Genomic DNA, 25,001 nt, shown 5'->3' on the forward strand with positions numbered 1-25,001 from the left:
CTACTTTCTAATTCTCAGCACCGCAACCTCAGCCTACCGTTACAGTCCACCTAGTCTTTCCTGTCTGAGTCACCAGGTAAGCATTCCTCGGGTGCATTCATGCTTTCAGGTACATCTGTTCAACCATACTATGGGCTGTGTAATTGAATATTCCATTGATGCATACAAGTGTGAATAAGTGAGCTCTCCCTTCTGTTTCAGCTGTGCTAGCACTGCAGGTATTACAGAAACAAAGGAAAGGTAAAAGTAATTGTATTGGCACTAGAACTGAATTCTTTCCACAAATAGCAGTAGGAGGGCCTGCCCTCCATCAGTTCTCATTATAAACAAAGGTCACGTAGATTTAGATGGCCATTAGATGCTATGTTGTTTATCCAGGATAAGATTTTGTCTTGAGATAAATATGGCTTAAAATATTTCAGAGGACTTTGGAACAAGTCTTTTCTTCCAGTGTAAGAGCAATTCTATACCTTGTCTGTGAGAGGGGATAAGCATACAACAATTAACATCCATTTCTTAGAGTCACTGACTAAGGCACTTAAAGCTGGATTTATTTTCTATTTCTTGTGTGTTAAGGCAATTTGAGTTATGCTTTGAAGATCAGCTTTGAGCTATGTTTAAAAAAATGTGATAAAAATTTTTTGCTTGAAGAGTAGCTTTCTCAACCTCAGAAGTCACCTTACTTCTCCCTCTTACATAATGACAAATGTGATTACTTGATCTTGCCTAAATAGATGATTGTCCAATTTGAGAACTGGCCTTACCTGTGATAAGGCCAGGACCCCACAAGTATCACTGTAATATCAGTATTATTCAAGCTAGCATGCCTATATAGAGTATGCTTACCACCATATCCAGTACGCTGTTCTGAAATATGCTTTTCCAAGGTGAGACGTAGCTTAGTGGTTCCATCTGGCTCATCTGGTGTTATGTGATCCACCAAGATAAAATGGGAATGGTTGTGGTCCAGGGAATACAGTGGGCCTTGGATATTATCATCTGATTGGTATTGTACAAGACTTTCATTCTAGAGAGAGGAGAGACGTTAATGTCCTCTACAAAACACGGTCCATGTTTTTATGTACTTCATCTCCATTTTTGTGTTTTCTGCACCATGACATATCACGCCACCTTTGAGACACTTGAACAGACTCCTTCAAAAGAGTAGAGAAGCAGAATATGTTCCTTCTGAAAGGTACCAGATTTAATAGGACTGAAAGCTGAAGTCCCTGAAGTTTCCCTCCTGGGCTCTGAAAAATATAGGGACATCAGTCATATCTGGAATGTAGGCATTCATTCAGAGGTATTGGAAATATTGGACAAATGGAAAGTGGCCATGATATCTGATAAATGTGGATGTAACTATAGGGTCTTGGAAGGCTGAAGTCTTAGCTGGTATAAACAGGGGCAAAGATACTCATTTCAGTACTGTTTTGCCTAGCCTGGTTGGTAAGTTAGCCTGCTATATGTCCATATCAATTTAAATGCAGCTTTATTTAATTGACAGTTACATGAGGTCTACTGGTTATTCTTAGTTTGGAAATTGCATTCTGAAAAAGTGACGGGAAGACTTTAGAAAGTGTAATCTTATTACAACGCCCCTCGCCCAAAATAAGAGGTATCTTGAAATTATTAATGAACTTTTGCATAAAATTTTGTATTAAAAAAATTTTTACCCACTGTCTGGGTAACACAGAATACCTGTTACAGTCTCTTGCCCTAGGATTGCACTACGTATGGTCTTCCATACACACTTTTTCAAGCTCTCCTTCCTTAATAAATCTTTCGTTCTCTCTGTTGCACATCCACTTTGATATATCATTCATATTTGCAAGCCAGGCTGTAGAGCCTGTATATTCTTTTTCATCTTAATAATCACTGTCCCACTGCAAGTAAGCCAGATTAAAGCAATTGTTTAAAATCTGCACTTCCTTCTAGCATGCCTCTTTTCCAGCTCCTGGTGCATGTGAGTTGAGGAACAAAACTCTGTCAGCTTGGCTATTATGCCAGTGTATTGCATTTTCTTCCTGCTAATTTTGTGAGCACAGACAGGTGTTAAAGCCTTGCTAGACAAAGCAGTGTAGCTATGCAAGTAACCTAGTTGTCATTAAGGTATAGCAGAGATTTGTGTTCTGGTTCTTAAGAGCCAGATTTTATTTAGAACCTTTCTTAAATCTCAACTTTTGGTGGTGTCTGCTAGGAAGAGCAGGTGTTCAGTTGAATCCTGGGGAAAGTCCAACCCAGGGGCTTTCCGGCTGCTTCTCCACAGCCACTGATGTTGGAGACAGTGAACATACCACCAGGAGCTCATAGCAGCACTAATAATACATAAAAAAATTAAGTAACCCAGAGGACAAGCTCCTTCATGCTGTGGGTATGCTGAGCTGAGCACACTGCGTAGTATGCCCTTAAGCAGCTTTCTGAAGTGAAGCTGTCTACAATCAAACCAGAGAAGAGACATCTCCTTCAAAGCAAGGTGCAAAAGGCTATGGCCAGGAGTGTTCCTATGGCTTCTTTCCCTGTCAGCAGCTCTGGGAAGAGTAGGAACATAAAGGGCTGTTCCAGGAAAAACACTAAATTTGCATGTCCTGTACAAACAGCAAGTGCCACAAATTTCTTTTACTTCCTTCTCTCTCCCTCATTTGTTAGGGAAAGCTTCTTGACACAATTAATTTGCCTTCAAATTTTGTTTTGACAGAGGGTGTGCCTATATTCTGCTGCCATGTACCATTAAGCCTACTTGCTGAAGATCTGGCCTTTGATTACGACTTGGAGGCATAACAACCAATTGAACAGGGCCTTTGGGGATTTTCCTATTTATTCTCTGAAAATGTGGAAGTGATCTTGCAATGATGTTTAAAGCATACCATTAACACAGAAGAGATGGGAGGGATCCACTGATTTCAGGGTTTGTTTTTCTCCTTGCTAGTGTGGATTGTAAGCTCTATTCTGTACAACAAGCTGTTGTGTTAGTGCCAAGGATAAAGAGAACTGAGTTTAGATCAACATTCTTGTCTATAGTTTCTTTGTCTTAAAGTTACTGACTAAAATGCAGAGTCTCTTTGGGTGGACGCGGTGCCAGATGTCATAGGGTCAGGAATGTTCTACGTGAAATATTCCTTGACAAAGAATTTGGGCTTTAGTTAAGGGGGAGAAAATCTAACACAATAAAAAGACCAGTGCATTTGTTTTGTAGCTGCTGGTTGGGAAAGAACCAGATTAATTTTGATTTGCTTAGCCTGGGAAGGAGGTGAAATAGTTTGCATTTGCCAAAGCAACTTTCCTGAATAAAATTCACAAACGCAATGAACTGAACTTCTTCTGAGGTCCTTTCAGACCAGTTCAGCTGCACAAATAGGTTTAAAGTGTTCCAGCTAAAGAGTCCTACCTGGTAGAACACAGACACAGCTGTCCTTGGCAAAAAGGATGGAATAAGCTCTATGACAATAAATTGCTGAGATGGTCTGACAGTCTCCCAGCTACTAGCTGGTACTTGCTAGCCTGAGAGAAGAACTAGCTGCAGGTTCAAAGGGCTGTGTTTGTCATTTGTATTTTAGCTTCTGCAGGGAAGTAAAATAGCGCAGAGGAACTATCGCTCGTTGTCATTACATAGCTACTTTTTTGTTAAAATAGTCTGCTTGGGACAGACTGTATATCCAGTGACAAGAAGGTCATGCCTTAATTATTTTTTTTCTCTCTCCACTTCCAGACCAATTCAGCATCATCTTGTCTTGACATTTTTAGCAATTGTTTTGTTGGGGGAGGTTTTTGTTTGTTTGGGTTTGTGGTGATCCCCCCTGAAAACTCTGATTGCTTCACCCTGCATTGTGAAGTCCTTAGAACTCCCAATAACTAGACAAAACCCTGCATGGCTAGTGGTTTTGGCCTGGGGTTTTGAGCAAGTTTTTGTGTAATGGACACCAATGACTACTTAAGAAAACTTGGTCTTGAAATATTTATGGCTTGTATTCCATACTAGAAAATATACTTTTTACAGTATTTACGAAATAGCTTGGAGTAAGTGCTTCTGCAGGAAGTGGACAAGGGAAAAAAAAATATGTTTAAGGTACCTTCTGGTGCATGACTCTTCCCTTGGGTTCACCCTTACCCTGCTGGCCGAGCTCGTGTCTAATGCTGGCACCTGCTGGGTGTTCTCAGAATCGCTGCCAAGTATACTGCGCGCAGGGCACGGAATCTTTATGCGCTAACAATTCTTCCTGCACTTTATTTCCGTTTTCCCCCAACACACCCTTTAAACCTCACTCTTGTTTTTAATTATATCAATATTGTTCTGCCTACTACTTCCAGATTTGGTAAAAGTGCAGGTTGCTTGTGAACAATCCTATCTCACGAGTAGAATAAGCAAAAAATACCTTCGTGTTGTCCAGAATTTCTCTGTGCTGAATTTTTCTGAGTGAAGTTATTCCTATGGCAATCACTTTTACTTTGGATGAAGTACTAGCCAGTGCGTGATCTCGGATTGCTTGCACTAAGTGTCTTGTTATTCCTACACGTAAAGCACTGGTAAAAATCCAGGCACCTGAAATTATTTTTTTAAAAATAGTTAGATAATTTCTTTATAATTGAACATGTTTCTGTGTCAAGTAACATTACTTGCATTAGTGGATTTAAGTTTTTTGGGGTTTTAGACAGATAAACCGTAGACAGGTCTTGATGGACTGTAACTTTTAGAATTAAAATACATACAAAGTATGTAAGACTTTAACAGAGAAAACGAGAAGTTTATATGCCCAAGCAAACATGCTTCATGTATCGTGTGATACAATGTTGCCATCTTTATTGTGATGTCAGTATGCCCATCAAGAATGCTGTGTCCAGTCAAGTCACTGCCTGTAAATACGAGCAGAAACATCGCTACACCGAGCAGGTCTGATTGTTGGACAAGGAAAAGCAGAGAGACAGGGTGGAGGAAGTTGTTGGCTTGAACTGGGAACTGAACAGTCCCGTGCAATCACCCGGTAGCAGAAGAGCTCGGCATAACCTGCCTAACCTGGCATTCTTTCTCTTGTTCTTGTGTGTGTTGGAGAGTGAATTCTTCAGGAGAGTAGGATTTACAGCAGTATTGTTATGGTGACAAAGAATTTGGAGAACCCTAGTTAAACAGTTAATGGACATTTTTCAAATATTTAACACAAAAACTGGAGACTGGACTGCTGTCCAGTTCTAAGTAGAGAAGGCAGATGGAGATAGAGAATGTCTGTGTGGTACAAAAGTACCAACAAGAACAATGGTACTGGGCTGCTTCATTACAAAACCAGAACTGTTATAATCTTATCTGGACCAGTGAAGCTAAATCAGGAGCTTGCTGTGAAATGCTTTAGTATTTTCACTTCAATTGCAGGTATTTTCATAAAGCTATGGGGGTGAGAAAAGTAATCTTAAATGAAAGCCACTTCCATGCATGTTCCCAGATATTGGTTTGGTTTTATTTTTAAATGTTTTTCACTACTCCTGTCATTCATGTGAACAGCCAGGGAGAAACTGAGATTACTTATTTTGTATTATATGTTATCAAGGTCTTTATGTTTAAACTTGAATTTAATCACAGGCTGTTTTACTAACAAAGCCTGTTCAACTCTTAGATTTGAAGAAAACAATCTTCAAAAAATGAAAAGTACTGTAACATGGTTTTGATTGGTAGCCGGTAGCTACAAAGTGAGAATCGGGAAAACAAGAATTCTGGGGTTTGGCATAAATTTGCCCTTGCTGAAGTCAAATTGCTATGCTCTCTTTAAGAATTATTTTGCTATGGCACCAAAGAGGGACAGTGTATTTGGTCCTATCTCCTGCTGTCTTTCTAGTGTCATCTCTGAGGGAATAATGCCAGGTAATTTTACACTTCAAGAATGGTTGCCTAGAGTAATTTGGTTTGAAATAATTTATTTTTGCTATTTCTAATACAATAACTTCCACTTTCAAAGCCATTTAAATACAGGTCGTAGGTGGCATTCAGCAAAGCCTTAAAGTTCCAAAAATAATCATGTGAGCAGGCCCATAGACTTTAAAAGATCATCGGATGCTAGGTGTGAGAATCCAGTAGCAATGTAAATTCCTTCTTTAAAGCCTAAAGCACTAACCTGTGCTTTGAGCTGCTTTTATAAGTCCTTTTTTTAAGGTGTCTCGTAGCCAAGGCTTCATCTGGAAATTTTCTTCTTCCCCTACTAAAGAGACAACCAAATTGGGAGCAGGTAGATTCCATTTGTTGAGCATAACTTCAAATATAATTCCAGGATGAATGGTACTCAGGACCTTAATAAACTTCAACAAACAAAACAAAAAAATCACTGAGTAACAATGAGCAGTAGGATGCAGTAGAGATATTGTTCATGGTGAATGCAGAGGGAAATTTATCATCAACTTGGTTATTTAAGAAAAATTTGAGTAAGACCTGACAACTAAAGACGAGGGTGGATTTAGCAGGCTTCTGTATAATTGTCATCTTGCTAACTGGGTCAGTTCCGTGGGTTAATTCTTTGTTGCAGAATGACATATCACACTCTCCTTTAATGCTGCTATTCCTTTTGAACTGTCTTCAGCTCTGTGGCAGTCTAGCAAAGCCAACAAATTTCTTGGCTGCACTAGCTGAAATATTTGCCTGATTTCCTGTCTGTTTTTCAAGGATATGTTACATGAATCTATTGCTTCTTCCTGTTCTGTATATATTTTGGCTTTGTGCTTAAGGTTTTCTTTCATCATAAAGTTTTAAGGCAGATTTCTGATCCGAAAGGAATTCCTAGGTCTAGCATTAATGCATGCAAGAGACTAGTGAGGAGGTAGGTCTGTCCATATATATTCTTCTCTACATATTAATGGAACAGGGAGAGGGAACTTTAAGGAGAATCTTGAAACAGCTCAAAAGTATGTTGAAATCCATGGTGACTAATTTTTGGCAGAAAGAGGTTAAAACTGGGAAATGATGCAAAACAAAAGAAGCTGGGCACATGGGGTTTTTTTCTTTTTAAAGGAAAACTTATCAGCTGTAATTGTAGCATGTCAGTGCAAGTTAAGTGATTGATTTTCTCTATATTAATAGGCATTATTTTAAATCATTCATGTTCAGGAAGGTGTGGTCCCCACTTTAAGTACAATGTGGTGCCTCACACTGTGGCACATTGACCCTCACTATTACAGTGTCTATATTTAATGTTAGAAAGTAACAGCTGAACAACTGCAATAGTGTTGAAGGGTTAAAACTCCTCTGAGCTGTACCTTTCCACGTTTCTTCCCAGAAGCTGTGAAATCTATTTCTCCTATATGGTATGGTAGTTCTCTTCTAAAAGCTTCCTCTTTGTTGCTGCTGCAGAGCTTGGTTTCCATTTCCTCCATTGAATTTGTTAGGTGATCACCAGCAGACCAAGGTGTTCACTAAGATGACAGAAAACTGAAAAACGAGAAGCTGTTTAAATTGGGGAGACCACAAAATCAATTAACTTACATCTAGCTAAGTTTTTAGTCAAATATTTTACTCTTTTACTGATATGCTTATAAAGTTCAACTAAAATTGGAGGTGTTTGTACCAGATGTCAGATGTTTATATATAGAAGGCAGCAGATTCCTCACCAAAGCTAGGTAATGTAAGTCATAAAAAGGCATGAAGGAGTCAGGCTCTCAACTCTTGTCTAGCAGACAGAAAGCTGAGTTGCAAGGTGCAAGATCCTGCAATCTGTCCGGTGTCACGGAGCCCAAAGGACCTTAATTCTACAAGAGAGAAAGAGGAACCTCAGCCACAAACTATTGCGAGCAAGAGAAGAGCTGTGTCAGTGAGTGAGTCATGGTTTCTTGATGTTATGCATCATGCTACTATGACTTGCGTTAGCCAACATGAACACTAAATAACTCATGACGTTGTATTAACCTGAAAATACTTTTGGAGAGGTTTACTCTGTTTGCTGTGAGAATAGGCTATTTATTCGTAAGCCAAGTAGTATTTAAGGCCAGGCTGTGCTCAACAGGAACATACAATTCACAAAGGCAGGTGCCTTTCTCTACACATGGCTACAGGAAGGATGGCAAGTAATCTGTCCTAGAGCAAGCGTCATAAACCAAGAGCTGTTCTGTATTACATGACACTGAAAAGGTCTGCTTGCTTCTCCTATGTTCCAGTTTGACTGACCTGATACAATTTGAAAAATACAGGTTTCAGCTTGTCTGCCTTATTTTGTTTCTTTTCAAAACAAGAACAATGAAATAGTGCTCTCCTGTCTGCCTTCATCTGCATGTTCAAGTATATATGCACTCCTTCAAAAAATCCTTGTGATAGTAAGCCAGCAACGGTAATCTACCCTGCGTTATTCTTTACTTCCTAGTTCAAGAGATTTGCTGTGGGTTTACAAGTGAGTCAAACCAGCAAGTCTCCTGTGGATCTATTGGGATGCTCCTGCTCCAGCAGAGGGAGCAGCAAGCCCTCCAGCTGTTCCCTGCGGCTGGGAAGTCTCCTGGGAGCCTGTAGCCTGGCTGCTTCACTGCTGCTGCCTCTGTGTTTACTGTTCTTCTTTTATGTTTTCTGTGAAGATGTTTGGACTAGCCTTTTTTTCTCTGATCTGTGCCTGAAAAGTTAAGGACCCTCTCATGATTTGTTTCTCCTACAGCTATTCCACACCTCAGTATCCACCCCCCCGAAGTACCGTCAGAGACCACTGCTTTTAAAGGTGCTGTTCCCGTTCTTCTCCCTGCCTGCATGCTAGTCACTTCTGGAAAGAATTAAGTGTTTATTCTGAACACTGGGATATCGGATTAGTCCAGTGAAGAATATTACCTACAATTATTATTTTATTTTTCAATAACTTATTTATAATTCTATATTATAATTTATAATTGATTTATTATCAATAATAGCAGTCACAGCAAAGCCCACCTTTTTGTTTGAGTCCACTTTTCCACTGGAGATGCAGATTTTTCTTCTAAGAGCATAGAATACAGTATTCTGGGGAAAAATAATTAATGCAGAGTCACAATAACATGTTTTGACTATTCCAAGGACAGAAATCACTTCCTGGAATGTACTGACAGAACAAAGGATTTGATTAGAAAAACTTATTCAGGACTGAATTTACAGGGTACATTTAGTCACCATTCACCAAGGTCCTAGACAGTACACATTTATATCTACACACAAGCAATGAACTTGGAATAAATAGTATGTTACAAGGTAATTTGACAGTTAATTTGGCCTCATAGACAGGCCCCCAAGACATTAATTTTAGGCCTAGTTCTAGATCCTAGCTTGCAAAATCTGATCATGTGGTTTTCTGTGGCTTCTTTTTTGGAATAAAGATGATGAGCTGCTCACTTCTATAAAGGATATTCTTGCATTTGGATAATTAATTTTTTCCAAAAGTAACATGTGATTTGGTTTTCAGTTTAGGAATTCTGGTTCACAGTGGTAGTGAAGGAGACAAAAATAAGATGTAGAAACAGAAGCTTTGCTCACCAGCTTTTGTAAGACTGGAAAGTGAGGAAGGCATCTGGTAATTGGCACTGCACAGGGACTACTTTTTTTTTTTTTTCTTTTTTAAATTAAGCAGTCTCTGAACTATGACATTTGAGTCTGAGAGCTTGTTTTGGGGAAGTATTACTGTATTACTTCATATTTCCATCCTGTTCTTATACCACTTCTTCAGCATCCCTGCAGGCCACTGTCTGTGATGGGTTACAGAGCTAAGTGGAACTTGTTATGATTTTATATGGTTGGTTTGTGTTCATAGTCCAAGCTAGGAAGTCTTCCAGCGTCAAGAGCAGAAAAGTGATACTGACAGAATGGAAAAACAAGTCCAAAAATTATGCAGGATTCTGAATGGTATCCATGCAAGAACATAGTGTAGCCCTACACAGAGCTGAGAATCTACACCAGATGAGATCCTGACTATTATGGAGTGATATTTCCTAAGCTTCTTCACGCAGCTTTCAGGAGCTTTTACAGACAAAACCAGTAAGCAATGCCAAGTAGCTTGCTGTGCGCTTTTTTTTTTTGATGTGGTGGTTTTATTTTCTGTTTGTTTTTAGTGAGATTTGACACTTTGATAGTTTTTTTGCTTTATCTTCTACCTGTTGCTTGACTTACAAGGAATAAATACTGTGACTTTCAGCATGGTTGTAGTAAGGTACAAGTGTTCCACATCAGTGCAGTGTTCTGCTCCATGGTGCTAACAGAGCAAGGAAATGTTGCTTTGGTATTTAAAGGGGTGGGGAAGAAGTTTGTAAAGGCTGATCTATAGGTACTATACAAGTGGGGAAAAAACAAAACCAAGAGTTCCTTATATTATGAATGTTGCAAAATCACCTGAAAAAAACCCTGCTGTGTAAGATTTGCAGATGTGGTTCTTAAGCACAACGGCTGACCACTTGAAATGTTCCTTACCTTCCTTCCCCTTTTAGCTCTCTCAGCTACTGCAGTGTAACCCCTCGCTCTTATGGTAAGAATTGCGAAACGCTGCATGGACCTGGTCAAGTACCGCACACCATCTTACCACCACTTTGCACGGCAGTGGAGCTTCACTACAGGCTGATCAGCTCACAGATTGCACTATGTTTCTAATAGCTGAACACATATTCAGAAGAGGATATACTCAGCTCTGTCATTTCCTCCTGGATTAAGACTTCTGTTCTTAAAAAGCATGTGGACATCTCGCCTACTGTCTTCTAACAGGCAAAGTAAGCACGTATTAACAAACTATACATCATAATTACGGGTTTTTTGAATGCCTTTCTCCTGGGTTTAATTCACTCTTGTTCTGCTTGGTTCCAGCTTTCATGCAAGTCTCTAGTGGTTTCAGGGGGTATTGCTCTGAGACTTCAGGCTGTACTAGATTGCAAGTGTGTCAGGTCACAGTAATTGGGTCAAATCTTTGTGGTCAGAGTCATGACATTCCACTGCAGTCAGCTTAACTACAGTCAGCTTGCATCACAGTAACATCATGGAGAATTTTTTTAATGGCAAGGGACTGGAATATGTCCATAGGAATAGGCAGATACCCAGAAAGAGGGGCATGGTCTCAGCATGTTTTGGATGAGAGGAAAGGTAGGGAGGAAGGCAAAGAAGAGACAAAGACTATGAACTCAGCTGGATGAAAAACCAGAGGAGGGTGACCAGTACGTCATAATTTTCTTCCTTTCCACATGTTATTTTCTGTTAAACTTTTTAGAGAATTCCAATCTTCTTTTAATCCTAATACTTAAAAGGTTTTTTTCCCTCCATTATCTGTGAGAATATCATTGTATTAAATATAGATAAAAAGATCACTTAAAGAGAAGTAATCAGAAATACTTGGGGGGGGGCTGTCCCCATGTGCCTGTCCCAATGTGTGCATTCATATTTTAATTTTGTATGTATATATCGAGCAATCTTACTTTAGTTCTGGTTCAGACTTAAATACAGATTTTTCTATCTAGGCTGCTGTTACATATGTAAGTTTGTAGGTCAAATTCTGTCCTAGATGTTCCCATTGACTATAAATACAAACATCTATGGAAAGAATGTACCTCTAATGATTACCAGATTTGAAATATAACCTACAAAACTATTTCTAACTAGCAAAGCAAGTTAAGACAATTATGAGGAAAAGTCAATTGCCAGTTCCACCTACATCTCAAAATGTGAGTCAATGTCATTTACATTAAGGATGGCCTGATTAAATCATTCCAGGTGTCAGCCAGTCTCATGAATCATTATTATTTCTTTAACCTTGTAAACGGGAGCTGTTAGAAATTGTACCATTGTACAGCCAGTGCTTGTGATGTTGGAGTTTGCAGGTCCTAATGTTGTTTAGTCCTTCATTTTGGATGGTACTAACTCTGTATTTAGGCATTCAAGATTTCTGGGATGTAGGAAATTGGCAGCATGGTATAACTTCAGGGGACAGGTGTGATGGCTGTAGTGAAACTCTACAAGGGGGATCCTTGCAGAGCTTATTTCCTGAAAGATTTACTCAGAAAATTTGGTGAGATCAGAATCACAGAGAAACATTCTGACACCTATGTATATCGCTTTCTGGACTGTTCTCCCATCTGTCTCTACTTCCTCACCCCTCCTTTGCCATGCTTTCTCTCCCCCAGCCTCCTTGTTCCCTGCAACTTGTCTCGCCGTTAGCTCCCCCAGCTTTCTACAGGCTCTTTCAAACCTCTGTCACTGCCACTTATCCCCCTGTGAATGCGCAGCTCTTCTTCCTTCTGTGGTAACAAATGACAGATGATTCACCTCCAGGTGGGTGACAAGAATGTGGGTTTGTTTCATCCTTCCTTTAAATTTTAACTGAGGTTAGGCTGTGTGCCTGGAAGGAAGAGAGGTCAAATTTGAGCCTTTCAAATACATTTTGTGAAAATGGGCCCAGTGAAGGGATGGCTTGACCTCTGTTGTTGTCTTCAGTGGTAATAGTTTGATTAAGGGAGTAGGCATCTGGTAGTCATTAGCTTTCAGGATTTAGCAGTAGTAAGAATTCCCCTTCATACTAGTACACTGATCAGCAGGCTGGGACACACCCTGAATTTTAATCACTATCGGATTCCTCCACCCACTCAAGGAGTACATCTGAGTACGTAGGTGAAATGCTTAAATATAGCAATACATATTAAGCCCAGTATTGTTGATGTTAAATCAGTCAAAAAAGCTCCCCCTTAGCTTCAGTGGCAGTTGGAGCAAATTCATTGGTTTATAAACTTTAAAATAAGTTTTCACATGGAGCAAAAGAAAACTACACCAGTTACTGTGCCTATACTGGTGCAGGGTGAGCTAGCAATCCTAACAAAAAGTGAGCCTTAACTATTGGTCAGAAAAAGAGGGCTCACACTAACAATTCAGGTGAACAGTAAGGGTGAAAATGCAATGAAGACAAATACAATGAACTTTGCTTGGGCAGGAACAATCAGCTTCCAGCACATGTCACAGGATACCACTGGCTAAATTGCAGTCCTGTTGGAAAGGATCTAAGGGTTACAGGCAGAGCAAAGGTAAGGGAGCAATGCTGCGCTGCTCTTGCAAGAGAGAAATGCTGTATAGGACAGCATAAGCAGGATAGCCTGTGTGAAGTCACTCAGCTGTTCATCAGAACTGCTTTAACTGCAATATTCTGTTTGGGTGCCAGGTTTCAAGGGAATTACAGACCAGCTGGAGAAGGTTTGAGGCAGGCGCAACAACAGGAACAGAGACCTTGCACTGAGAGAAGGAAAGCTTGAGCAAGTTAGAATTGTGTAACCAAAAGAGGGAAGAGTGCAGGAAGGGGAAAGGAGAATGTAATAGCCTACCAGGGCAATGGTGGTGATGGTAGGAAAGATGCGTTCTTGATATTTGTGGCCAAGATGGCAAGTAACAGGCTCAAATGAAGAATGGTAACAAGGCTGCTCAGGGATACATTAGTAACCCCGCTCATGAGAAATACTTCCTTGGAAAGAAAGAAACCCTTATACCACTGGTTAGGGAGCAAGGAAAGTACCCAGGTTGCAGTCCTTGATTTTGATGAGGTCTGTATATTTTGATCCAAAGAACATTACCTTAATCTGCGTGTTATCACAACCCTAAGAACTGGATATGTGTCTGCAGCTCTCGTCCTCAAGATACACATTTGCTGATGTAACTTTGTTAATGGAAATGTTCCTACTGACTTTAGTGCAAGTGCTCACTCAAGGAAAATTGCATCAGTGAGTTTGCTGGGCCAGTGCCAGCAACAGTGTAATGGAATTACTTGCTTCCAATAGTAGCTACGTTTTCATTCCTGTTTTTATTATCTTGAATTACAACATGATAAATATAAAGAACAAAGCAGATACAGGGGGATCAGAAGAAAGAAAATTAGGGAAATGGAGGGCAGAGTAAAGACTGCAAAATTCATATTAATTTTTACCATGTGTGCCAAAGAATTGGATGGGCTCTAACTGGTGTGTATGTTTAAGTGTGAAGCAACAAACCCTGTATTCTAATCAAGTGTAAATGCAGTGGAGAAGGGGAGGTATGAGAAGGCATTAACTAGAATCCAGGAAGGTAAAAAACATCTAAACCTGCTGTTGGAATATAATTATATGATGTGAGACAAAAGAAGAGGTATTTGTTAGGGAAAATAAATATTCGTGTGAGAGACTGATGTATATACCTCCATGTGCAATTGTACATGTTATCTTGCTTATATTTATGTTGCAGCTTTGCAAAGTTTGTCAGGGATTAGCACATTCAGATTCTGGTAACAATGCATGAAATGTTTCTGCATCATAGCCTAATGACAAAGCAGAATAGTCTGCCATGATTGTCAAGGAATTGCTAAATAAAGCATGAAGACCTAGGGATGGTGAAATACACCAGCAGAGATCCTGGTTAGCTGTCCTTTGTCATGTCTGTAGCAAATAGATCTTTGAGAATTGCACAAATAAAGAAAACAAAAGAAATGTGACTGTCACAACAAGTGCAGCTCAAGCTGTAGTACACAACGCTTCTCTCATGTTCAGACAGGAGGGCTCAGAGAAGTCAATAACTGCCAGAGATGAGAGCTGGAGGGACGCAACAAGTACACAGCAAATAACCTCTGGGAAAGTTTCTCCATACTTTGACGAGGACAGAGAGAGGCAGGCTGACAGCTACCTTGGGAATGTGCTCACTAACTGGAGACTTTATGAGTTTGCACACATAGGGCCAGACAGGGGCAAACATTAACAGAAACAAGGAACTGGAAGCAAAATCATGTCAAGTGAAGCGTAGAAGTGGCCTAGCAAAACAGAAATTTAGGTAAAGTGTCCAGGTATATTTATGTGAATTGGCCCCCCTAGAAGCTTTCAAAAACCCCAGTGTCGTCTCTTTCCTTTCTAGAACAGCAGTTGATGAATGTTATTTCAAGTAATTCTTTACTGTATCTGTGCACAGTCCATAATCAGGAAAAAGTCAGAGGAGGAAAAAAACAATTAACACCCACCCCCCACCCCCCCCATCAACAACAGCATGCTATAAAAAGATGTGTGGGAAGAAAGCCTTGTTACTGAACTAGTGTAGGCTTTGTTTTAGCATTTGTAAGGTGTGCCTCTGGAGCTGATCCTTCCTGTAATTGCCAGGACATAAGGATGAAGGGCAAATCAAGTATCCTCAGGAGTCTTCCCATTAGTTTTTAGGAGTGGATTGTGCTTTGGTTTGCATAGGGTTAGCACCAAACCTTTCACAAATGAATGTGCAAAATGCTAATGCAAATATAGGTACTTTGTCTTTTTTGTTTCTGTCTTCATCTGCTTAACACAGTAAAGAGCACCAGAGGCTATTTGAATAATGTGCTTCTAGTGAGCTTGCAGAAATTTGCATACGGATGTCAGCCAGTAAATTTAATAAAGTGTATTTATTCTGGGGAGAAAACCTGAGAGGGTGGAGAGGTGATAAAAGGGAAATGTAGACATCAGGGAAGTAAACAATGGAAGAAGCAGATGGAACAGATGAGAGAAAACACACAGCAACACTGCTCAATTAAAATAAAGGAATTGGCTGTGCTTACGTAGTACATTATATATGGGGTGTGGGGGGAGGCTGACACTAGCTTCAAATACTCCTGGACCTTCGCTGCTCTGTTCCCACAGCGTGGCATGCCGCTTTGAAGCTGTGCCAACACAACTCTTTGTGTGGCCTCACAGTGAATCAGATTCAGTTCACTTGAAAAGAACTCATTTTTGCCAAGTCATTTTTCAGCAAAATCAGTTCACTAATGTAATATACAGTATGATATGCAAACTCTTGAAAATAATGTATTGCAAAACCACAGCCATAGTTTATGCTGAAAGAAAATACAAGAATGTGGGAATAGTTTCAATTCTAAACAAGTACTTTGGGAAGGGTAATCTTCAGAAAAGGCAGAAAAAACCATACCTGAAAATTTCATTTGAAGCTGCATTGTACATGGATGCTGGCAAATGAGTGCTATTGAAAGAAAAGGACACAATAAATACTACTGAAAGCAGAAGTATTAGAAAATAAAAAGGACCACCACTTGGGCATTGAAAAGGTTTGAAATAATCTAGTGAGGTTTTGCTCAGATCAGCTGGTATCTTTCATTCGTTGAGACCCTAATATATCATACTTGCAGAATCTATAAATGACTGTTCCTCTTGATGCCAACAGCTGACTTCACAAAGTTAGCCCCTAGCATTAAGCTAAGTACCAATCTTTACAAATTCCACTTTATAAACTATGCTAAAATAATCTTTACCTCTTTTCAAATTTGTCAAGTGTACACTTTTTAAAAAATTTTTCAACTTCATGCCTGTAGCTATGCATTCTTTTACAGAAAAAAAGGCAATTTTTATGGGGGGGGAGCCCTTCACTGTATTTCCTTGTGGGACTGCTTTAATAATCTCCTATTTGTAAGAGCTTGTTCAGTGCTTTAGGCAAATTTTGTAATCTTGAAGGGGAAGTATATTCAAAATGAAAAATCTCTTTTGCATAAACCATATACAAGTGTACTTTGAGAATTTCAGACCTTAGGAAAATAAGTTAGTCTGGTTTGTTTCATAAATATAAGCAAAACATAACTGAAACAATTTTTAACTTAGTGCATTGTGCAAATAAGGTAGTGGCAAAATTGTTCAACTGTTCTGATTTTTTTCTTGATAAGACATGAATCTCTCTCTCTTTTCCATTAGTCTCAAAACAGAAGTTGCATTTTGGATGTTGTAAAATTCAGGAAGCCTTGGGTTTAAGCACCTGACTTCACTGGGCCATCTTGCACGTTTAGAAATCAAACCCGCTGAATGTACTATGAATCGTTTTTTTAAATCTTTTTTTCAGAAATTTGGATCCCTTGCATATAGTAAGCCCTGCCAGCCCTAAATTTTAAATATATGCCTATTGTCCACTACAAGAAAGCCTACCCTTTTTTTTTTTCTCCTTTTTTTTTTTTTTTTTTTTCCCCCTCTGGATAGGATTGACTGTTTTTTTTAACTTGCAGTTGCAGCAAATCATAGCCAATTTGCTCTTTGGCACTCTTCCTGAGGTTACTTGTCAGATAGGTTCACATCAGATCCAAATGAACAAGGAGATTATAGAATTGCAAAGCATAGTGTCTGAACTTAGCATGTTGATGAAAATGGTTGACTTGAGGTTGTTAAGGACTACTTCAGTGTACAGGAGGAAGAGGGACCTCACTTATGTCTGGTATACTCAAGAACATTTCTGCCTGCAGACGGACAAGAGGCATGTGCTGGCACAGGCATTTCAAGTCTCTTAAATTCACTGTGTACTAAAAGCCTCTGTTGCTTCCCCATATGCACATGCTTTCCCTATGTCTGTAGCAGGTCTGCTGGCAGGTGTACTCACAGCAATAAACAGTTATAAACAGGAGGCAAATCTTCAAATGTGGTGAATTCTGTGCTTGGCAGAGGTTAACATGCTGTAGGAGAGAAATAGAATAACAGATGCTTCCTCTCACTTGGTGTTTATGCACATTCAAACTGTTGCCCTGATCAGGTTTTTTTTCCTGCTTGCAACCGCTGCTTTTTATTGACATGAAACTCGGAGGTGAAGGAATGAACATTTATAAAAATTCCCTGTAATCTCTAAAGGTTTGCTGCATAACTAACCAAACTGACTTGTAAATCAGATGAATTTTACTCTTCTTAGATGGCTGTAAGGAAGCTATATGCAATACAAGTGTTCTTCTCATAGGTATTAGACAGTGATTTTTGTTTTGTTTGTATTTCATCAAGGCCTGTTTAATTTATAGTCAAAGCAGCCAACAAACCATTAAGGCTTTTAAGCCTCCTGACTACTCCTACAAATAAATCTTCCTCTTCAACACCCAAACTTTCTGAGCTGTGCTAAACTGGCCTCTGCATCATCCAGCATAATTTGGTCCTGGAAAGAGCAATCACAGAGTAAACTTGCTATGACAAAAGATGCTTCCCACTGCTCCCCCCCTTTTCTACAGTGTATAATACTGGTGGGTTTGGGCTTTTGACAGGGGGAGGGTCCAATACCTGTAGATCCAAGGTGCTATGATGAGAGAAAATCCAGAAAACTACTGTGTCATTCTAGTTTCTATAGGAGGAACTCTACAGAGAGGTGGACAGATGCATAGTTTCAGTAAAGAGATGCTACTGCTTCTGGAAGTGCAAGTTTGTTTTATCATATCAGCAATGTAGCTTCGGATCTCCAAGACATGATGCTACTATGCAGGGACATGTTTTGTAGTGCTCTAATGTACCACAATTTCAATGGGATGCCTTCCTGTTACACTTGCCATACAGGCAAATCTCTCATCTAGAAAATGGAATGCTTAAAGTCACCTATTTTATCTTTAAAATATTTCTGACACAAAAAAAGATTTTAAGAAGTCCCAATTATCCCAAGTAACCTATATGCGCAAGTATAGTAAAATGCCCTCAGTAGTTAATAAATTTAGAAATATGCTTATGTAGTGTACTTCATGATGCTGTCACAGGTTTCCTTGGGCAAGCAAACAGAAGCTTAAATTGGCCACCCTGACAAGTAAGCTTTTTATTACAGAAGTTAAAAGGTTTCACAGTTTATGCCAGATCCATGAGCCACCTCCTCGTAGGTTATGTCACAGTGTGGGGCTATGTAGGAGCAAGATCTGCAAATAGCACTTCAGTAATTACTACATTGTCAGAGGTGCTCATGTTTGAAATTTAACAGGATTCCTATTAATATTTCTGCTATAAAGTTGAATCATAACATAGCTGGGATAAAGCTTTTACAATTACAAGTGTGGAGTTATATGTTGAGGATGTAACAGTGGTGTTTAATTTTCTTTATGTAAAAAAAAAAAAAAAGAAAACCCATGTAGATTAACATGCAGCTTCTAGTTAATTACAGAATGAAAGTCTGGAAAAGATTAAAAAGCCACTTTCTCACTTGCCACAAGTCTCGTGAAAACAACCACAAATTAGAGCTCTATGGAATTATTATTAGCTACTAAACTGCAAAGTTAAAATGTAGCTGTACTAATGTATAAATTCTACTGTTGCTATCAACATGTTGTGTCTTATTCCACATTGGCTATGAATATAATATTGATGAAAAGAAACCATATGTAAAGTAAAATGCTGTGTAATATTAAATATAAAACCAAAGTAGGCGACATACTTGTCCTGGGGTGATAATAATTAGCAGGCATTCAGTTTACTTCTATGAAGGTCTTAAAAAGCCTATTTGGAAGATAATAGACATAGTGCTTTGAGAATGTCACAAATTCCATTTACACAATTCCATTTCCATGAGTTCCCTTGAGCTATCCATCACTGAAGGCAGGGATGTCTTTCACCTTTATTATTTATTGATTGTATTTTTTTAACTCACTAGGAGAAGGTGCTTTCTCAGATGAAGAGTTATTGAAGAATAGAATTAGTCAGACTGTCTTATCAGTATTTATTTCCGTGTTCCCTGTAATCCTGTCTGAATGTAGAGTCTTTATGGGCAGTTGACTGCCTTTTATCAGAAACCTTTCAATAAAGAGGGCTTTATCTACCTTAGCTTTGTCACCTACATTCAGATAATCTGCTGTACTGAATGCAATTTTTATAAAATAAAAAGTACATGAAAAGTTTAGAAAAGCAAATATTAAAATAAACACAGGGCTGAGGACATCATCTGTCCCCCAAGATAATGTTTGGAATAGTCTTCAGGGGCTGAGGATGGGGACAGAACAGTAAACACGTGAAAGAGGAAAACAGAGTAGCACAGTGTGCAGTTATGTCAGCACATGCTCATGTCCTAAACTCATGGGGCTGGTGAAAGAATCCCACAGAGCAGAAACCTAGAGTGCAGGAGAGTATAAGTCATGGGTCCACCTCTGTACTTTGCTGTCTCAGAAACAGCTGTATAATAGAAACTGCCTGACTGTAACAGTTCTGCAGTCTGCTAACATCAGGCCAAAACAGTAGCATGGATCAGCTTGATGTAAGAGTGTACGTATATTCAAAGGGTTACTCCTAGTGCAAGCTGAACTGTTGTCTAAACAGTGGAGAGCACAACAGTAGAACATTGCTGACATCTAATTGCAGAACAGGACAAATACAGTAAGTTAGCTACTACGTAAGAGAACCAAAGTACTGAACAGAAAAAACACTACAGAAAGTTACCTAGAGCATAGACAAAGGACAGCAACAAATAGCTTGTGAAATTCCCGATACAGAAAATCTGAAAGTTTTACATATACCCTATTATTCAAAAGGAAGAAAGAATAGCAATGACTGTTTTATATCACTGTTGATTACTTACAGATGATGAAGGGGAAAGAAAATGTGGAGTAATGATCTCGTCTTTGTTGACTGATATCTATTGAGATACATAGTATAGTTAGTGATCCTACCTGCTGACTGTCCTTTGCAACAGGCACGACCATCCATCTGCAGGGCTGAAGTTGCACTGAGGTGGTGGTTGTTACCGATGCTGTTTGCTGCTGCTCCCTTTTCCTATTTGGGAAGGGGAAGATGTTACCAGATTGCTTGGCACACCAGTCCCTGTGACAATAAAAGTAAACATTGCTAGTGTATAATGATATGACAGCTCTTCTCTGGCATGAAAATAAGCCCTGTGAAACAGATGGAGATGCAAATAATAATAAGCATTTCTCTGCAGCAGTAGTGAAGCATAGTTATCAGAAACAGACAACCAGCAGAAATGGACTTGAGCTGTGAATGTACTTTCTAAATTACTTTTCAAATTATTGCAATAACTTGCATATTGAGTAACTGCATCAGTAGCTAATCCTTCATTGCCTTTGAGAAGTCATGTGCCTTGCCCAGCTACAGAATTCTTTTTAGCAAATTTCTCAGAGCACATGCCTGCAGTCTAAGTGCTCTGTTAATAATTTATATTTCCATACACTGTCCACTTATCTTCAGATTCTGGTGCGCAGCATGTCAGCCTTAAAAGTGAATTTGTTTAGGGGATTTATACTGTATTTAGAGTAAAATTGTTGCATCACTATGCTTCCTTAGGTAGCTTGCCTGTGGGGCTTTCTTGATCTTGATTTAAAGAACAAAGTCAAAATTTCTTAGTGACTAAGTATCCTTTATTGGCAGCGCTGGATGCACGGGGGATCCTTCCACCTAACGTGCATGTCTGAAGGAACTATCTTATATTTATACCATAAAACAGTGACTATTCAATTAACATCTATACATAGTCATTACCTAACCCCACCTACTCTAGCTTTGTATGTTAATTAGCTTATCAGTCCTTTGCCTGCGCAAATTCTTCCAAGAATTGTGGGCAGGGGTCCTTGGGACGTGGGCGGTGGTCTTTGGGAGGAAGGCTGTAGGTCTTCCTCACGGTGTACTTTTCACCTTTTGCCAGAAAATGCTGAGTTGGCTGTTTTCAGTCAGCTCTTGCTATCTGTCTTTCCTCCTTGGGTGTTAAGATGCCTCCAGATAACAGGTTGTCCACAGCCTCACAAGATGTTGGCAGACACACAATACGCAGGGGATGGATGCCAACAGATAACAGGATGTCGACAGCCTCACAAGGTGTCATAGGATAACAGGATAGCATTACAAGATGTTGACAACACAATACACATTGAGGATGTCATTATTCTATCCTACAGTGAATTCATTCAGTATCATTCACCCCTTTTCTAGGTACATGCAAATTCCTTTGCATCATATATATCTACTTGCATTCAAACACCAAAGCATGCATCTAAATAATATACAAATATTCCAAATATTATAGAAATGATTAATACAACAAAAATCTGTTTTAACCATTGAAAGTTAGGTAACCAAGAAGTCAACTTGTTCCATATTTCTTCAAATCCCCAAGAAAGATCATTTTTTCTAATCTCCTGTAGTACTCTGATTTGTTTCCAAATTTCTTCCAAGTCTAAAGTTATTCTCTGGTCATTGTCTATATATGTGCAACAACTTGCATTTATTATTGCGCACACTCCTCCTTCTTTGCTAAACAACATATCAAGTGCCAGCCTATTTTGTAGAGTTATTTTTGAAATGCTTTTGATTTCCTCTTGTTGTACCCATATGGCATCAATAGTAAATTTCATGGCAATTTCCATGGTAGCAGAGAGGTTCACTAATGCTTTTTCTAATTCATTTACTCCTAACCATGGTAAAAACCAATGGGCAAAGCTATGAAACCCCGTGGGTTTTCCACAATAGGGTTGGTCCGTCGTTTGAATCTTTTTATATATGATCTAATGAGTCCTTGTGTCAAATTGTAAGTTATAGAGATGTGTGGAAAAACAGGTCCCATGGCACACTCACCTTGCCAACCTAGTGGTAGAACTTCTCGAGCCTTTTCTTCACATAACCGGTACCATCCCGTTCCCATGGGAACGGGCCACCCTTTAGGGGGGTGGCTTTATTTGTTCTCCTGGTTTGATTTATATTCCAAAGATTTACACCTCCATACTTCCAGTAGGAAGTACAATTAGGGTACCTTCCTATGAAAATCGTTTTCCCACACCTTTTATCAGTCGCATTCCCTCCTGTTTCAGGTTCGGTGCTATTCAGGGAGCATCTCTGGACACAAGGAACACCTGTACTAGAGTTTAAAGGACTTTCAATATCTAATGACCAAAACAAATCCTTAATTTTCAGTTGAGTATATTCTGAAATATACCTGTATATTTCTGAAAGCTGTATGTATTTCGGATTCGTCAGCCTTTGCCTGCTGGTATAGAAGAGTGCGATCTCCTCCTCGCAATTCATCCCGAATAGTGGAACTCATGGGATATCAAAGGAGAGTGCAAGAGACTGTTCTACAAACAAAAGGAAAATGTTGATCTCCAGCAAAGTTACCATGTGACTTGTTATTCATTTCTGTTCATCTTCCTCACCTTGTGAAGAGAAATACCCAGGACCAGGCACGGACTATCATGGAGGGAACAGATGGAGTTACCACCCCAACATTATTCAGGACTGTGCTGGATTCACGAGTGAAGAAGTCTGTTTTCACATTACATGAGACTTTGCTTGACTGTTATTCTGTTATTCAATTTCTAGTTCATGTTAATAAATTGTTATTTGTTGTTTACTGATTGTCAAATGGTTCATTGAAGTTACTTTGCATCAAACACATGGTTTCCAAAATAAACCCAAAGGGTTGGGTAATACATATAATAATAACCTACAAAAACAAAACCTAAACCCAACACTTACAACTATGCATCCCACTTAGGTAATAAATGAACTATAAATACTATAGTTTCTTTAAACATTCTTTTTTTTTTTTTTTTTTAATATATGCGTCACTATCATGGCTAGACTATAGGGATTTCACTTGCGTGGTCTTTCCAGATTTTTCCAATACATTCTGTGGGGTTTAAAATTGCGCATGCACATGTTCAAAGGCATACACGATAAAAGATGGCTGCTGAGTGTCCAGATGAAGTCCTGGACCCATTTCCCGAGCTTACCACTCCGGTAAGTTTGTTAATGGTAACATTTATGGCACTATGGCCAAATGACAGGTCCTTGCTTTCAATGCAGTGTTTTCTCACCATCAGACCGCCACGTCACCTGCCAGGGAGGAAGGCTCTGGAGTGCGCATTTCCCCCTCTGAACATCCTGTAAGGTGAGTGTTTTTTAAATGTCTAACCTGTATGGTTCATTATAAAGGGGAATCAAAACCTTTTTTTTTTTTTTTTTCATTGTTTAGGCAGAGGGTGCGTTTTTCTACTGTCACATGTCAAGAACTTATGGTAGAGGTGGAAAAGTATAAAAGACGTTACCACATCCTTGTCTGTGTGTTCCTGACGGTTGTTTTCTTTGCTATTCTATTTGTATTCTTAATCAGCCTACATTGTTATATGAATTGTTAATAGTTAATTATTCCCAGATTCTTGTTTGCTATTAAATTGTTATAGTATTAACTATATAATCTGTATTGTCGACTGTACATTTTGGCGTACTACTCGAATTTGTTTAACACCATTGGGTGAAATCATAGTAGCAAATTGCATGTTAGTTATAACGTGTTGAATTAATCTTATAAAACATGGAACAGCACATGGCAAAAACAATAAGGTGGCTAATCCACATAACAAATAAAATAGGATTCGTTTTACCCAGGGGCTCCCGAGAAGCCAGGAAAACAAGTCCAAGTCAGTATTCGTCTTTCCAAGTTCGGACGGGAACATGGGCTAACTTCCCTATCTCTGATGTGATTTGTTTAACTGCCTCACCATTGTCATCAATTTTCAAACAACAATTGGAAAGATTTAATTTACCACAAACACCTTCTTCGGCTAGCAGGTAATCAAGAACCATCCTGTGTTGATAAATTGCATTTCGTATTTGAGTTGCTTGGTCTGTTAGTAGTAATTTCCAAGACAGCCTGTAGACGAATGATACGATTCAGATTGTAGATAGGTTCTCGAGCACCGCTAATGAGTTCATTAGGATTCCAAGTTGCAGGTCCATAATACTGTATGATACGTTGGGGTGTCCATTCATTTAATAAATATCAGTACCCCCCAATTCTTGGGAGTCTGGAAAAATCAACTTGCCACTGTTGCCCTGGCTAATTTTCAAACACATTTCACATTGCTGAGTCACCTGTTTTATTACAGTATACAAGTTCTGCCCTATCAATTTCTGATTTAGACTTTTATATAAATTATCAGCTCCCCAGTGCATCTCATTATGTTCTGTTACGGCTGTGGTCCATATTAAATTGGATGGTACCACTATACGACCATCCCTCAAATAAGTCCACTTATTTATTTTTTATCATTCATGTCCTGAATTACCTTTAAGTTTTCTTTAGAGTAGTTTGGCTCCTGATCTGTACTTACAGTTTGGATTTTACTGTCTGGTATTAAGGATAATTCCTCCTTTCCTACCTCCTCTGCTACTTGTATGGCTTCATGGTCGGCCAGGCAGTTTCCAATTTCCAAATCAGTGCCTCAATGGGCCATCTTATGTTCTTCCTTCCTGGATGACCCTCTTATAACAGAGGGGGCCATTCCTCACATCAAGGTCTGGCATGGCACATGTTCCCACCGCTCAACACCTGCTGGGTTGCAGCCAGCAGCAGAGCTCAAGAT

At 39.2% G+C, this 25,001-nt stretch overlaps 1 protein-coding gene and 1 long non-coding RNA gene across 2 annotated transcripts in view; one reads left to right on the forward strand and one right to left on the reverse strand.

The window, feature by feature from the left end:
• Window positions 1-7,698, reverse strand: part of TRPM5 (transient receptor potential cation channel subfamily M member 5) — a 40,084-nt gene extending 32,386 nt beyond the window's left edge. Inside the window, exons 1-5 of the mRNA XM_055722880.1 lie at window positions 7,582-7,698; window positions 7,231-7,402; window positions 6,099-6,279; window positions 4,374-4,540; window positions 847-1,027 (exon numbers count right to left, since the gene is read on the reverse strand). Coding sequence (XP_055578855.1) covers window positions 847-1,027; window positions 4,374-4,540; window positions 6,099-6,279; window positions 7,231-7,347 — 646 coding nt within the window. The 5' untranslated portion in view covers window positions 7,348-7,402; window positions 7,582-7,698. The remainder of the gene's footprint in view (window positions 1-846; window positions 1,028-4,373; window positions 4,541-6,098; window positions 6,280-7,230; window positions 7,403-7,581) is intronic.
• Window positions 1-24,198, forward strand: part of LOC114015820 (uncharacterized) — a 42,723-nt gene extending 18,525 nt beyond the window's left edge. The window contains exons 2-4 of the long non-coding RNA XR_008734281.1: window positions 10,396-10,671; window positions 22,449-23,527; window positions 23,612-24,198. This is a non-coding gene — a long non-coding RNA (uncharacterized LOC114015820). The remainder of the gene's footprint in view (window positions 1-10,395; window positions 10,672-22,448; window positions 23,528-23,611) is intronic.
• Window positions 24,199-25,001: the final 803 nt, after the last annotated feature.

The sequence above is a fragment of the Falco cherrug genome, chromosome 10 (assembly GCF_023634085.1).
Source record: "Falco cherrug isolate bFalChe1 chromosome 10, bFalChe1.pri, whole genome shotgun sequence".
NCBI lineage: Eukaryota > Metazoa > Chordata > Aves > Falconiformes > Falconidae > Falco > Falco cherrug.